At 63.9% G+C, this 15,532-nt stretch overlaps 1 protein-coding gene across 16 annotated transcripts in view; it reads left to right on the top strand.

Annotated features, from left to right (window-relative positions):
* Positions 1-15,532, top strand: part of CACNA1G (calcium voltage-gated channel subunit alpha1 G) — a 66,822-nt gene that overhangs the window by 30,907 nt on the left and 20,383 nt on the right. For 9 of the 16 annotated variants that reach the window (XM_055132510.1, XM_055132511.1, XM_055132515.1 and 6 more), the window contains exons 10-24: positions 905-1,056; positions 1,828-2,013; positions 2,128-2,242; positions 2,320-2,475; positions 4,910-4,978; positions 6,296-6,380; positions 6,461-6,654; positions 7,536-7,964; positions 8,936-9,036; positions 10,219-10,342; positions 12,107-12,175; positions 12,285-12,469; positions 12,912-13,038; positions 14,445-14,570; positions 15,382-15,471. In XM_055132510.1, coding sequence (XP_054988485.1) covers positions 905-1,056; positions 1,828-2,013; positions 2,128-2,242; positions 2,320-2,475; positions 4,910-4,978; positions 6,296-6,380; positions 6,461-6,654; positions 7,536-7,964; positions 8,936-9,036; positions 10,219-10,342; positions 12,107-12,175; positions 12,285-12,469; positions 12,912-13,038; positions 14,445-14,570; positions 15,382-15,471 — 2,208 coding nt within the window. The remainder of the gene's footprint in view (positions 1-904; positions 1,057-1,827; positions 2,014-2,127; positions 2,243-2,319; positions 2,476-4,909; positions 4,979-6,295; positions 6,381-6,460; positions 6,655-7,535; positions 7,965-8,935; positions 9,037-10,218; positions 10,343-12,106; positions 12,176-12,284; positions 12,470-12,911; positions 13,039-14,444; positions 14,571-15,381; positions 15,472-15,532) is intronic. The other 7 variants (XM_055132512.1, XM_055132523.1, XM_055132513.1 and 4 more) reach the window with 1 other exon arrangement.

Genomic DNA, 15,532 nt, shown 5'->3' with positions numbered 1-15,532 from the left:
TCAGGGGTAAGGCATTTGCCTTGCATGTGGCCGGCCCTGGTGTGATCCACAGCACCTCCTGGCCCCCCAAGTCCCTGTGGCAGCAATCCCTGAGTACCGCCAGGCATGACTCACCCCACCACCTTCACGAATATAGAATAGAAAGGGAAAAGTGACCTCTGGCACTTGCATTTTTCCAGAAAGGCCTTGAGCCGTCCCGAAGGTATCAGCTTGGGGTGTTGGTGCCGTAGGGTGAGAATGTACCCGGATGCCCACGTCTCCACTCACGGCTCCAGGAGCCTCCAGGTCTCCACCAGCCCTACATGGGAGACGAGCCCTGTCACTCAGTGTGTCTGCGTGTGCATGTTTGTGTGTTCATGCCTTCCTGGGTGCCATGGGACCGCATGGGCATGGGCATACATGTCTGTACATGTGTGTATGTGTACATGCCCGTGTGCTCGTGTGGATGTGCATGGGTGGGCACGTGTGTGCACGTATGTGCAGATGTGCATTTGCGTGCGTGCAGCCGGCCTTGCCCCCTAAAAGGCTGCCGGGTCCCCCAGGGGGACTGCCGTGGCTCTGAAGGGGTTTGCATGGGAGCTTCGGCAGTCACTGTGGCCCAGCACAGGATGCATCGGGCTACTGTCCCCCCAGCAGGTGGCCAGCGCTTGCCTCCAGGCCTCCAGCCAGCCTGTGTCCGGGATCTGAGCCCCGGGGCTGGGAACGGCTCTGGCAGCCGCAGCTTCTGAGCTCATTTCCATGGGCACCCACTGGGGTGTCCTCCCGTGCACCAGAGCCCCCGGCACCGCCAGGCTCCACCTTGACCCCGAACCTGTTCTCGAGGCCTTGTGTGTGGGGGAGGGTGGGGGGTGGGATGAGGGGTGCAGGGACGGGCGCACGTGCTTCACCCGCCCCTGCCCTCTAGCCTGAGGAGCTCACCAACGCTCTGGAAATCAGCAACATCGTCTTCACAAGCCTCTTCGCCCTGGAGATGCTGCTGAAACTGCTCGTCTACGGCCCCTTTGGCTACATCAAGAACCCCTACAACATCTTCGACGGGGTCATCGTGGTCATCAGGTACGGCCGTCCCTGGGGGCCTGCCCAGTGCCCCGGGCGTGGCTTGGGGCCAGCACATGCAGCCGGTTGCTCTGAGATGGACGGTTGGAAGTCAGGCCGGTGGGGAGTCTCTGTGCGACCCCACCCCTACCCCAGCCCCTTCCTGCGCTCTCCCCCCACTCCCGTCCTGCTCCCACCACGCCCGGCCTCCGGCCCTCTGGCCAGGCCCTCTGCAGTCCCCTCGCCCCACTGCTTTCTGTCCGCAACCCTTTGTGGGTCCGGGGAGTTGAGAAGCGGAGAGCTGGCCTCAGAGAGGGGATGTGGGACCCGGCCAGCTGACCCTGATCGAAGAGTGCTTGGAAACCATCTCGGACACCCACACCTCAGGGTTTCCAAGACCTTGGGAAAGTGCTTCATCCCATCCACCACCACCCCCCAATCACCCCCGGCCTGGGGCCAGGAGAATGGCTTTATTGCTTTTTGGAGTTGGCTTTCTATTTTATTAGACTAGAACAAAGCAAATATTCCATAACTTGATGCTGTTGCTTTGGCTGGGTTTCGGGAGAGGGCCGTCTGCTGCCAGGTGATCTCTGGCCTGGCGGCGGGAGGGGGGGCTGGAGGAGGAGGGTGTCGGATGATGGCAGAGGGGAGGCTGCAGAGAGCTGGAGCAGTCACCCAGATCCTGGCCATCTCCCAGGCCCCGCCGTGGTCCCGTGCTGCTGCTGCTGCTGGGGGAGGGGCGGGAGGCGGGGCGGGTGCAGCGGGCTCAGGCTGCCCCCCCCCACCCCGCAGCGTGTGGGAGATCGTGGGCCAGCAGGGGGGCGGCCTGTCGGTGCTGCGGACCTTCCGCCTGATGCGGGTGCTGAAGCTGGTGCGCTTCCTGCCGGCGCTGCAGCGGCAGCTGGTGGTGCTCATGAAGACCATGGACAACGTGGCCACCTTCTGCATGCTGCTCATGCTCTTCATCTTCATCTTCAGGTGAGGGTGGGGCGGGCGGCCCCCACGCGCCCCCGAGCGGGGTGGGGGGGCTCCGGGCCCTGACCACCCCCGCTGTCCTTCTATGTCCCCCCGCCCCCCCTCCCCCACCTGCAGCATCCTGGGCATGCATCTCTTTGGCTGCAAATTCGCCTCAGAGCGGGACGGGGACACGCTGCCCGACCGCAAGAACTTCGACTCCCTGCTCTGGGCCATCGTCACCGTCTTTCAGGTGCCAGACGGGGCGGCGCAGGGCTGGGTGCGTGGCGGGCACGCCCTGGAAACACCCTGACGGCCCTCCGCCCGCAGATCCTGACCCAGGAGGACTGGAACAAGGTGCTGTACAACGGCATGGCCTCCACGTCGTCCTGGGCGGCCCTCTACTTCATCGCCCTCATGACCTTCGGCAACTACGTGCTCTTCAACCTGTTGGTTGCCATCCTGGTGGAGGGCTTCCAGGCGGAGGTAACCTGCCCACCAGGCACCACTGCCAGGAGGAATCGGCTGCCAGGCTGGGGCGGAGGTGGCCGCTGTGGGCCCTGGAAAGTGCTCTCCATACGAGACCAGGGAACCGGGGGTGGGAGGCAGTCCACAGCACGTGAGAGCCACGGGGCGGCGGCAAGCGCAGGTTCCACCGAGTCTGCGAGCCCCTTCCCTCGAGAGTTGCGGGAAGTCAGAGTTTGCACCCCTCGGTGCTCTGGCGGACATGCAGGAGGACCCATGTGAGCCAAGGGTGCAGGTTGCAGCGAGCGTGGGTGCGGGGGTGGGGGCGTCTGAGCTCTGGCTGAGCTGAGGAGGGTGCCACAGGGCCCGGGCAGGGCTGAGCTGCCCGGGGTGAGAAATGAGCCCAATTAGCCGTGGCGTGGCAGAGATGAGCGTCCTATTTCCAGCCGGCTCCATCACCTTCGTCACAGGCAGCGTCATCAATTAATATTGACTTACATCGATTCTGCCCTGGCCGTGTCAGGGTGCGGCCTCCGGCCCCAGGGGCTCCATCCCCTCCTCCGCCCTGCCCCGCGCCCCACACCAGTGCCCCCCGCAGTCCCGTTCGCAGCCCTGACGCAGGTTGACCCAACCCAGAAATACTCCAGGTTCGCCGTGGAGAAGCTCCTGGTCCAGTTCTCTCTGGGTGACCCGGATGGAAACTCCCGCTGCGGCCTGGGCTATAAATACCCGGCACACGGTGGAAAAACAAAATTCTATTTTCTGATTCTTTCCCAGCCTAGCAAGGAAAGGCTGTTCCCCGTGGGCCGGCCGGGCTGGGCTGGGGTGCGGGCATATCTGCCCCCCACAGCCCGGGCCTCTCCTGCTCAGCTGGGCTGCAGCTCTGGGGGGCCCCGGGAGCTGCGCCATCTCCTCCCCGTGGGGCTGGGGGGCAGCAGCTGGGGGCCCGGCTTCCGCTGCTGGCCAGGCCTGTAGTGGGGAGGGAGAGACATTCGCGCCCTCCTTGGGACAGGACATGTATTTGGGGGTTCCCTGAGCCCTGAAGCGTCAGGGATACCCCGTAGTCCCACACGGAGCCCGTCTTATCCTCTGCTCCGGGCTTCGAGGAGGAGGAGGTGGCGGCACTGGACCCGGGACGGTCCTTAGCCCTTTCCAAACCATGGCTCCAGAGTGCAAAGATTTCCTCTGGAAATCCCCTTGGCGGGCAGTGGAAAGCGTCTGGACCTCAGCCCTGCCCTGCCCTGCCCTGCCGGGTACCCACAGCCCCTCCCGGCCCCTGGCCCTTTCCGCAAACACCTGGTTCAGCCTGGTTGCTAGGCAGCGGCGAGTCTGCGTGTGGGCGCCGAGAGCAGCCCGGCCCGGTCACTCCGGCCCCGTCGTCGGGGGCTCCGGCTGGCCGGCCTGCTGAATGCAAGAGTGCCAGAGCCAGCGGGGAGAGGGGCTCCCCGTGGGTGGGGTGCCTCACGTCCGTGGTGGATGGAGCTAGGGTTTCAGGATCAGTGCCCCTGCATAGGGTTGGCCTGCCTCCATCTGCCCACCCTAGCCCGGTCCTGAGTGGGGCCGACTGTGCGGGGCTCACCCCAGGCCAGGGTCTGCTCTCTCCTGGGTGAAGTTTCAGCGGGAGGTTGCTTGTGGCTCAGGGGGTGTCCACAGCTGGTGGTGGGGAGAGGCCGGTCTGCTCTGGCAATACCCGATGAAGCCCGCGGACGCCCTAAAGGTGTGTCGGGGGCTCTGTCAGCCCCCACTGGCCAGACCGCCCTGCCCGGAGGAAGGAGGGGTAGATCCCTGGGCGGGGCCCTCCCTGCTGGGCTGTTGACTTCCCTGCTTCAGGAGACAGAGGCCTGGATCCCTGCGTATCTCTCATCCCTGCACGTAATTAAATGAACAGGCAGCAGGCCCGGCAGGAGGCCATTAATTGATAGGAAACAACATCACAGCCGTCATCGCCGAGAGCCTTGTCCCCTGCCTGCCGCATCCTCGAAGGCAGAGAGAGAGGAGAAGGGAGACGCGGGCCCAAGCCCCTCTTAGGCTCACCCCATGGTGCAGCTTTCCCGGCCCTCCAAGCCCAGGAGAGGGGGTGTTCCCTGCCGGGGGTGGGGGGCGGGGGACAGAGGCAGCTAGTGCTACAGAGGCAGTTATGTGGGGCAGTGTTTCCTGGGGTGTTAGGGGCGCTTCCCCTGCTTTCCTGCCCCGGTCCCCATCTCTGTGGCTCTGCCCTCCCCCTTCAGAGCCATCCCGGCCCAAGGGCCTGCGGTTGGATTCTGGAAGGCCGTCCTGTGCCCCTTCTCCAGCCCCCAGCCCCCCATGTCTCATCCTTCCTCCCCACTGCTGTCCGGTCTGCACCCCGCCCCCCCCAGCTCTCCCCTCTTCTTCATTCTCTTGCGACGTGGCTGATGGCTGGCAGCCCCAGCACCCGTGACCAGCGCCCGCGCCCTGCCTCCCCCTCTCCCTGTAGGAAATCAGCAAACGGGAAGATGCGAGTGGACAGTTGAGCTGTATTCAGCTGCCTGTCGACTCCCAGGGGGTAGGTACTCCGCCTCGGGCCGGCATGCCCCGGGCCCGGCGCCCTCCTCTCCGCCTCCATGTCTCTGAGCTCCTACGCTCACGCTCGGCCCCCCGTGCCCCTGTGGTCGCTGTCGTGGTCATTGGTGTCGTGAGATTTTTGCTTCGATTTTAAGTCCCTTCCCCCTGGAGGAACGTGAGGTCCTGCTGACCTCTGGCCCCCGTCATCCCGTGCAGGGCCTGGCCCTGTCGCTGGCAGATGGCCCCGTGGAAGGGACTTAGAATCCTGTGTGTGTGCACCTGCATGGGTGCTGACGGACGCCCAGGCCCCACTGAGTCTGAGTCTCCGGGTCTCAGCAGCCTCCGTCCGTGACTGCAGACCAGCCCCGCTCCGGTCTCGCTCCCCTTGCCCTCACCCCCTGCTGGAGACCCCCCAAGCTGCCTTTAGCGCAGATCAAGTCTCTGAAGGTTAGGGGGTGGGGAGCGGAAGGTCGCTTTTGCCGGGACCTACTAGAATTTCTAGTCCCCTTCCTCGCGTGTGAAGGTCAAGTGGGTGTTCGGGGGTACGTGCCTCCCCTGTGCCCCCACCCCGAGCCTGTGCCCTGCCGTTTCCTGTCCTGGTGTCGGAATTCGGGGCGAAGCCGGGATTCCTTTGGGACCCCCACAGCGCTGCACGTCCTGAGCAGCCCCCTGGAGATCCCACTTGATAATTAAAGGCCTCGTTAGGGCTGTAAACGGAGTTAATGAAAACGATCCCCCGAGATGCCAATTACGCAATATTTATGTCCTTATCAAAAGTAGCAATCAAGTATTTTTTAATAACTTCTTAGGGAGAAGTGTGTAATTACGGGGGAGCCTACTGACCTGCTAAGAAGGAAGGAAAAAACTTCCCAGAGACAGGGAGAGAGGGACAAACGGGCCAGCGGAGCCGGTGGGGGCTCGGGGACAAGGGAGGAACTAGCAGGGGGACGGCGTGGTGTGTCTGGGGTCTGAGTGCCGGGCTCTGGGGGACAGCCTTCGGGGACAGCGCCTCTGCAGAGGCCCCCGCCCCCCGCCCAGCCCGCCCCCCTCCCTTTATGCCATTCTTGGTGCTGGGCCCAGCCAGGCTGGTGGTGCGCAGGAGCAAGGGGGCTCCAGGTTTGGTCATATCCTCTGAGTTGTGGACAGGGGAGGCTCGAGTGTCGTCTGGCTGTGTCCGTGCATGCCTCGTGCTGTGGTTGCTGGTTGCTGTGACCTCTATGTGGTGTGTGTGTGTGTGTGGTGTGGACATAAGGTCTGGCCTGGCCCATCAGCCCTGCCCGGCCGGGTACCCTCATGCCCCCTTGCTCCCTCATCCTAGGGAGATGCCACCAAGTCCGAGTCGGAGCCCGATTTCTTCTCCCCGAGCCTGGAAGGCGATGGGGATAGGAAGAAGCGCTTGGCCCGTGAGTACTGGCCCTGGGGGTGCGGCCCCCGGCTCTAGCACAGCGCCAAGTGGACTCAGGGCCGCCTTGTTCCCCGGCAGTGGTGTCCCTGGGGGAGCACCCGGAGCTGCGGACCAGCCTGCTGCCGCCTCTCATCATCCATACGGCCGCCACGCCCATGTCCCTGCCCAAAAGCTCCAGCACGGGCCTCGCCGAGCCTGTGGGCCCCGGCTCCCGCCGCACCAGCAGCAGCGGGTCCGCAGAGCCGGGGGTGGCCCACGAGATGAAGTCGCCGGTAAGGGGGTGCCCCTCGGTGGGAGACGGAAGGAGTCGGGAGGGGAGAGAGGATGGATGGAGGCGGGCGGGCCCCGAAGAGAGCCCTGAGCAGGGCCTGAGCCAGCCCCAGGGTGTCAGTCTGGATGGGACAGGCAGGAGGGAGCACCCTGGCCAGGGAGGACTAAGGGTGAGGTTCTCGCAGAGTGGCCGGGGGTGCACCCCAGGCTCCGAGCCTCCTCTGCGGGATGGGGGAGCCTTTCCCTCTAGTGCCCATGGGTGATGGCAGCGAACCCCGGCCAACCCCGCTGCCTACCGGCTGCTGTAGGTGTGCTGAAGGTGTGCGGTCCTCAGCAGCCCCCAGGGGACGTGCCCCCGTTGTCCAGACAGGCTCGAGTCCTGGGCTGCTGGTGGGGTTCATGGGGCGACAGTACAACGGGGAGAGCGTTTGCCTTGCACACCCGGGTTAGATCCCCAACACCCCGTTCAGTTCCCCACGCACCACCAGGAGTAATTCCTGAGTGCAGAGCCAGTTCACCTGAACATCGCTGGGTGTGAGCCAAAAAAATAAAAGGAAAAAAGAAGTAGCACAGTCATGGGATGGCAGAGCCAGCACTGTCAGGCAGAGTGCGGGCTGGTGTCAGGCCCCCTGTTTCCACTGTTCTGGCACGTCGCCTCTAACTCAGTGAGGACCAGGTGCGGGTGTCCTAGCTCCTTTACAGATCAGGAGACTGAGGCACAGAGACTTGCCCAGGATCACACAGCTGCTTGGCGCATCCGAGACACAAGTCCCACTCTTGCCTCTCAAGCTGACGTGGAGCCAGGGAGGCTCAGGGTTCCTGGGGGGCAGGGCTGGGGCGGTCGCTCCTGGCTGAGGCCCCCTCTTCTCCGCCCACCCCGTAGCCGAGCACCCGCAGCTCCCCGCACGGCCCCTGGAGTGCGGCCAGCAGCTGGACCAGCCGCCGCTCCAGCCGCAACAGCCTGGGCCGCGCCCCCAGCCTGAAGCGCCGCAGCCCGAGTGGGGAGCGGCGGTCGCTGCTGTCGGGGGAGGGCCGGGAGAGCCAGGACGAGGAGGACAGCTCTGAGGAGGAGCGGGCCAGCCCCGTGGGCAGTGACCGGCGCCCGGGGAGCTCCCTGGAGCACGAGACCAAGGGCTCCGAGCTGCCCGACACGCTGCAAGTGCCTGGGCTGTCCCGCGGGGCCGGCGGCCGCGGTGCCACCTCCGAGCGCCAGGACTGCAACGGCAAGTCGGCCCCCGGGCGTCAGCCCCGGGCCCTGCGGCCAGACGACCCTCCCCTGGATGGGGATGATGGAGACGACGAGGGCAACCTGGTGAGTCCCCCCAAGGTTCATGACCCCTGGCCCCTGACCTTGTGCCGGGGGAGAGGGGGCCAGGCCTAGAGGACAGAGGGGAGGGCCTTGCACACGACCAGCCCAGGTCCCACCCCCAGCACCCTATATGGCCCCACGGTGAGGGGGGACCCTAAGCACAGAGGCAGGAGTTAGCCCCGAGCACTGCCAGGTGTGGCCAAAAGATAAACCCCCCAAAAGGGAGCTGAGTCCCAGATGGCACAGGACTGGACCACCCCTTCCCAGCCTGATGGCGTTTCAGGGGTCACCGTCATATCGAGGAGACTTCAGGGGGGGACGTGGGGGCAGGCCCGACAAGGGAGCGCCAGACACACACGCTCTCGCCCACCCTGTGGATCCCCAGGCCTCCCTCCTCCTGCCCGGGCCACAGCTCTCGGGTCCGCGGGGCCGGGAACAGTTCTGGGCAGATGTGCATGAATGTTTCATGGCCTCGCCTGTGACTCAGACCCATCACTCATCCCAGAAGCCGATGATGGCCTCCCTGTCCCCCTCTCATCTCCACCTCATCACAAGACTCGACTTCACTCCCTTCCTTCCCCGCTCGCCCAGCCCCCCACTCCCCTGCCACCACCCCGCCCCCCGCCATGCCCAGGAGTGGGGTGCTGTGGGAGAGAAGGAGCGCCTGTCCCAGGTGTGCTGCGAGCAGCTGTGACGGGGACAGTGATAATGGATGTAGCAGAGAGGGAAGGAGGGCGGGCGGGCAGGGGGCCTCGGCTGGAGGCAGAGATGGGGGAGGGGAAGGAGATGGGCAGGCAGGGAGGACGGAGGGAAGCCAGTGAGGGACCCCCGGGAGTGGAGGGCTAGAGGGAGGAAGAGAAGCAGCTCTGCATTGGGCCAGGCAGGGTTAGGCGAGGAGAGCAGGGTGGCTGCAGGGAGGCCGGGGGGGGGGATGTGGCGGGCCGGGCCCTGCTCCACCCGTGGTTCTCCTCCAGAGCAAAGGGGAACGGATGCGCGCGTGGATCCGGGCCCGGCTGCCCGCCTGCTGCCGTGAGCGTGACGCCTGGTCGGCCTACATCTTCCCTCCTCAGTCCAGGTCAGCCCCAACCGCCCTGTCACGCACTCCGGCCGGGGGCGAGGGGAGGCATGTCCCTCCCCAGGTGACCCTGGTCTGCCTCTGACTGGTCTCTGCTTTCATGTGCATTAGCCTGGGCCTGAAGGGTAAATGCGGGGGGGAAATAGTCTGGGTGCAGTGGGCGGCTGGGAGAAGGTTGTAGTCTGGAGAGCACGGGGGACCCTTCAGAAGCCCTGGCCTTCCTGGAGCGGGAGGCTGCAGGAGCGGCCATGTGTCACCTCAGTCTCCACAGCACTACTAATTAACCAGCAGGAGCACACCAGACTGGATGGGACGTAACGTGGAAGGCGACCAATCTGGATTAACAACACATAAACACAGAGGGCTTAAATCTGTAACAACATACTAATAAATTCTGGGATGTAATGTAGAAGGCAGCTACTCTGGAGGGCATGGTGGCTACGAGAATCTGGATGGGGGCTGGAGCGATAATCCAGCAGGGAGGGCATTGGCCTTGCATGCAGCTGACCCAGGTTCGATCCCCAGCATCCCATATGGTCCCGTGGACACTGCCAGGAGTAATTCCTGAGCACAGAGCCAGGAGTAACCCCTGTGCATCGCCGGGTGTGACCCAAAAAGGAGAACAGAAGAATCTGGGGCTGGAGTGACAGTACATCTTGGGAAGGCACTTGTCTTGCACATGGCCTACCCGTGTTTGATCTCTGGCATTCTGTATGGTGCTCCAAGCACCGCCTGGAGTGGTTCTTGAAGGCAGAGCCAGGTGTGGCCTCCAAACAAAGAACAAACAGAAGAGGGGCTGGAGCAATAGCACAACGGGTAGGGCGTTTGCCTTGCACGCGGCTGACCCGGGTTCGATTTCCAGCATCCCATATGGTCCCCTGAGCACCGCCAGGGGTAATTCCTGAGTGCAGAGCCAGGAGTAAACCTTGTGCATCGCTGGGTATGACCCAAAAACAAACAAACAAACAGAAGAATCAATCTGGATGAAGGGCCACAGAGGACAGGCGATCATGCACTTGCTTTGCACATGGCCAACACAGCTCCGTCCCATCGGGTCCCCCGAGCACTGTCGGGAGTGCTCGGGATATGATGGTTGGCTAAGAGGAGCTGCTCTGATTGGGACCTGCTGGGTGGGCGGAGGACCCGGCTGTGATCTGGACCAGACCGGGTGTCCCTGCTCAGGTTCCGTCTCCTGTGTCACCGCATCATCACCCACAAGATGTTCGACCATGTGGTCCTTGTCATCATCTTCCTCAACTGCATCACCATCGCCATGGAGCGCCCCAAGATCGACCCTCACAGTGGTGTGAGTGCCCGGGGGTAGACACTGGTGGTGTCGAGGGCGCCCTGGGGTCCGTGGCCCCCCAGGAGTGTAGAGTGGTTTTTCCAGAGAAATCTGTGGGAGAGAGAGAGGGTGCTTATTCGGTCTCCTCGCCCCTGATCCTTGCAGCTGGCACTGCCCCCTGTCTCTGTTCCCCAGCTGGGGGGCCCCAGCCGGGAGGTGGGCCCTGCTCCCTGCGGGGGGAGAACCTGGGGTTAACCTGTCACCTTGCCCCTGTGGGGAGACAGCAGGTCCAGCCGTGGGGCCTCCCACCACATGAGGGCGGCTGGCCGGGTCCCAAAGAAATAGGTCTTCATGGGCCTTCGGGGGCCTTGAAACAGAAGAGGGGTCACTCCTGGAGATTGTGACTTTCTGTGGCCTTTCTCGGGACAGGAGGCGCCCACGGCCTGGTCTGGACCCACTCCCAGGCCTGACCGCTACAGAGCACGCTGCCCAGGCCTTGTGGCTTCCTGGGGTGACTTCCCAGCCGGGCTCCTCACCCCCACTCACCCCCCTCCTGACCTGAGGACAACAATGGGTCCTGGAAGGGAGGGTGGCCCACGTGGGTGTGTGCGCCCCTGGCTGGAGGTGGGCCGGGGCCCCCCCAGCCTCGCCCTTCATTGTTCCCGGCTCCCCACTGCTGGGGCTTCTGTTTCCCATTAGGGCGGCTCCAGCCAGGCAGGGCAGGCGGGGGCTGGTGTAGGGAGGAGGTGGGGAGGAGGCCCGGCAGCACTGGGGATCCCCAGGGCCCCAGCGGGGGTGAAGTGCACGCCCCCGTGTCTGTCTCCCGCCCGTCTCCTGCCTCAGAACCCTGTTCTGCGGGTGCCTGCGCCTCTCTGCCTTTCCCCGCGTGGGAGTCAGCCGCACACACTCGGGGCACACAGCCAGGGCACTGGGTCGCCTCCCTTCCTGCCCCCGCTGGCAGGAACAGAGCCCGGGGATGCCCGGCCTGTGCTCAGGACACAAGCTCCAGCTCTGGGTCCCCTGGAGGAGCGTGGGAGAGTGGGCTGGGCGGGGCAGAGGCTGAACTCTGTCTGTCTGCCCCAAGTGAGGGCTGGAGGGAGGGGGAACAGGGATCTGGGTATCTAGTCCCCTTGGGGTGGGGGTTTCTGCTGGGGGGGCACAGTGGGGACGGCTCTGTGGGTGAGTTGGAGGTGTGGCCATGCTCTGGATATGTGCATGCCCATCCGTGTGTGTGTGTGCGTGCCACGTGTGCCTGTGTTCGTGTGCATGTGTATGTGTGTGCCCATGCCCATGCATGCATGCCTGTGTGTGTGCGCTCGTGTGTTCATGCTCATGCCCATGTGGCATGCCCGTGAGCTCATGTGTGGGTAGGCTCATGTCCCTGTGTGCATGCCTGTGAGTGCGTGTGTTGTGTGCATGTGTGTATTCCCATGTGTGTGCCCGTGTGGGCCTGCCCATATGTATATGTGTGTACCCCTGTGTGCATGTGTGGGCCTATATATATGTGTTTGTGCCTGGGGGTGTGTGCATGTGTGTGGGTGTGTGCATGTGTGAGTGTGTGTACATGTATGTGTGTGTGCATGCGTATATGTGTATGTATGTGTGTGTTTGCATTGTGTGTATGTGTGCGTGTATATGTATGCATGTGTGTGCGTGTATGTATGAGTGCGTGTATGTGTGTGCATGTGTGTGTGCGCATGTGTGTTCCCGCACGTGCTCACAGGGCAGAGGAGCCAGTGGGGCTCGCTCTCCGGGTGCATGCAGCACGGCTGCTCTCTCTTGCAGGAGCGCATCTTCCTCACTCTCTCCAACTACATCTTCACGGCAGTCTTCCTGGCCGAGATGACCGTGAAGGTGAAGTGGGGGCGGGCTGTGTGTTGGCAGGTGGCCGTCAGGTGTGGGTGGGAGGCTGGGCTGGGGGTGCCCTGAGGCTTCTGCTGAGGGGGCCGCGCGGCGTCCCCAGGTGGTGGCGCTGGGCTGGTGCTTCGGGGAGCAGGCGTACCTGCGCAGCAGCTGGAACGTGCTGGACGGGCTTCTGGTGCTCATCTCCGTCATCGACATCCTGGTGTCCACCGTCTCCGACAGCGGCACCAAGATCCTGGGCATGCTGCGGGTACTGCGGCTGCTGCGGACCCTGCGCCCGCTCAGGTGGGCCCCCCGCCCAGCCCCTGCCTGCCCCTGGCACCTCAAAAAGCAAACACAAGGACCAGCAAAGGGCTGTAAGCAGGGACTGTTGCGCAGAAGCCTCGGGCGCTCTTGGTGCAGGGCAGGCGCTGACCAGGTCCTGTCCCCCACAGCCCCATCTGAGAGACCTCTGGACCCCTCCCAGCCACCGGGTGAAGAGTGGCTTATGGAGGCTGTTCTGGGAGGCGCTGGTTGGGGGGTCCCAAGGGACCTCAGACGGGTCTCGGGGATCTGCTGAAAAGAAGATTGCTCAGTGTCAGGAAAGCCAGATGCTCCCCACAGACCCAGCAGGGTGGGGACCAGTGAGCGGAGCCTGCAGGGGGCAGCTCGCACCCAAGTGAACGAATGAGTGCCAACAGGGTGTCAGAGCCGAGAGACTGTCGCTCACCCTCACCTTTCGCCCCAGGGTGATCAGCCGGGCCCAGGGGCTGAAGCTGGTGGTGGAAACACTCATGTCCTCGCTCAAGCCCATCGGGAACATTGTGGTCATCTGCTGTGCCTTCTTCATCATCTTTGGCATCCTGGGGGTGCAGGTTAGTGTGTGGCGTGGGGGGCAGGGGTGCGGGGTTGCGGAAGAAGCTCTGGGAAGAAGCAGAGATGTTGCTCTTCTTCTTGGCCTCCAAGCACTGGAACCTGAGTGCTGCTGGGGAGAGGAGGGGAGGAGAGGGAAGGAGATGGGAGGGCAGGGGAGAGGGGGGAAGGACAGGGGAGAGGGAGGGAAAGGGAGAGGCAGGGGAGGGGAGGAGAGGGCTGGAGAGGGAAGGGAGGGGAGACAGAAGGGGGGAGAGAGCAGGGAAGAAAGAAGGGATGGGAGAGAGGGGGCAGGGGAGGGGCGGGCAGGGGTGCTAAGGGGAAGAGAAGGGACTTTCCTAGAGGCCTCTGGCCCTGCCTCGCAGGAACCTGGGGGCTTGCAGGGGACTGCTTCCCTCCCGCCCTGCGCCAGCACGGGCTGCCTTGGCCCACGTGTGTGCTCGGGGAGCCCCCCTTCCTGCCTGAGCGGGCGGGCTGCGGGCCAGCCTGGGGCGCGGGGCCCAGACAGCTGGGTCAGGTTAGCGGGCTGCTGGCAGGCAGGCGGGCGCAGACCCCAGACAAGGCAGGAAGTGGGGCTGCGGGGAGGCCTGGCCTCTGTCCCAGGAAGGAGCGGCTTTGGGGGGGAGCGAGCAGGAGCTGCCTCGGGATCCAACAGGCGCCTCCCGGAGCCGGAGCCGGGAGCCCCTCGCTCTGTCTTCCAGACCCCCCACCCCCAGCCCTGCTGCTGGCAGCGGGAGGGCAGACAGCTGGCTGTCTCCTGGGTGGCTCCCCCCCTACTCCCGACTTCCTGGGGTGTCTTCTGCCCTGGGGAGAGGGATGTTCTTGGTTTCCTAGAATTCCCGAGCTCTGGAGACCAGGCTGGTGCCCGTTTGCCAAGGCTGTTGGCCGCTTCCCCCACCCTCTCCCCCCGGCCCCCCTTCCCCTCTCACCCTCGCTCCTTCTCCACCCACAGTAGTCCCCGGCGGGGCCCATTCTCGCCTGAGCCACTTCTCCAGACGCACAGACCCGGTTCCGGCACCCCCATCCCTTCGGTCACTACTGTCCCCTTTCTGCCACTGCTGGTTCTGCAACTCAGACAGTGAATTCACTTTGCCCAACTGGAGTTTCTCCCCTCGGGAAAGAGGGTCGCATCATACCCAGCCCCCATCCTGCTGCTATCCTTCAGAGGGGGTCTGAGGTGCCTTCCCAGCACCTTGCGGGGGGGGGCCCTCCTGGAGAGAGAAAGCCCCTGGTCTCCCTCCCTTCCTGTTGCTCTCGGATCTCTGCTGCAGGAACCCACAGGCTCTTCGTCCACTTGACCAGGCTCCCTGGGGTGTTGCCCGAGGTCCTGGGCCTGGGGCTGGGTGAGGGGCATCGGGGGGGTCAGGCCGCGGCTCACTCTGCTCCGTCTCCGCGTGTGCGTGTCCAGCTCTTCAAAGGGAAGTTCTTCGTGTGCCAGGGCGAGGACACCAGGAACATCACCAACAAGTCCGACTGCGCCGAGGCCAGCTACCGGTGGGTCCGGCACAAGTACAATTTTGACAACCTTGGTCAGGTGAGCCTGGGCCCTGAGCGGGGTGGGGGAGGGTCCGGGCTGGATGACGCACACAGGGAGGGCAGTGCACTGGTCAGAACCTGCGTGCCCGGAAGGCCATGGAAAGGACGTGAGGAGAGGGCGCGGGCCGAGCCAGCTTGCAGGTGTGGGTCGCCGGTGGGACAGTGCTTTCTTACGCTGCGTCTGCAGAAACAGAATTCAGCAAATCAAGTTGCAGGGCCAGAGAGGCAGTATAGCATTCAGAGCTGTCCCTGGTGCCCCATCTGGTCCCCCAAGCCCACTCCAGAGTAATTCCTGAGTGCAGAGCCAGAAATAAGCTTTGAGCACAGCCAGGTGTAGCAGCGAAACACAATCAAAATAAGATCTAGAAAATCAAGTCTCTGGACTGGAGAGATAGTCCAGTGGGTAGGGCGCTTGCCTTGCACAGGACAGATCCGGATACGATCCTGGGCATCCCCTATGGTCCTCTGCACACCGCCATGAACGACTTCTGAGTACAGAGCCAGGGTAACCCCTGAGCATCACCGGGTGTCACCCCCGACACCCAAAAATTAAAACAAATCTCTGCACAGTTTTTCCTCTTTGTTTCCCCAAGCCTGCTGGGGTGTGGCTTTCCAGATGGAAGGAGCTCAGGGCTCCCCCGCTCTGTCAGGCTGAGGTCAGAGGCTCCGGGGTCTTCATGCCCACAGGGTCAGGCTTCTCTCCCAGGTCCTAGAGTGTGATTCCAGCAGGTGGCTGGCTGGGGGGGATTGTTGGTGGAGGGAATGATCACGTGTCCTGGATGTCACAGGACTCTCTTCCTCTCCCCCAGGCTTTGATGTCACTGTTCGTGCTGGCGTCCAAGGATGGCTGGGTGGACATCATGTACGATGGCCTGGATGCCGTGGGCGTAGACCAGCAGGTGGGCCATGGTGGACAGGATGCACCTTTGGGCTCAGGTCACTCCACTTGAGCTGCTATGG

This window comes from Sorex araneus, chromosome 3, assembly GCF_027595985.1.
Source record: "Sorex araneus isolate mSorAra2 chromosome 3, mSorAra2.pri, whole genome shotgun sequence".
Lineage (NCBI taxonomy): Eukaryota > Metazoa > Chordata > Mammalia > Eulipotyphla > Soricidae > Sorex > Sorex araneus.
This window is presented reverse-complemented; position numbering and strand designations above follow the sequence as displayed.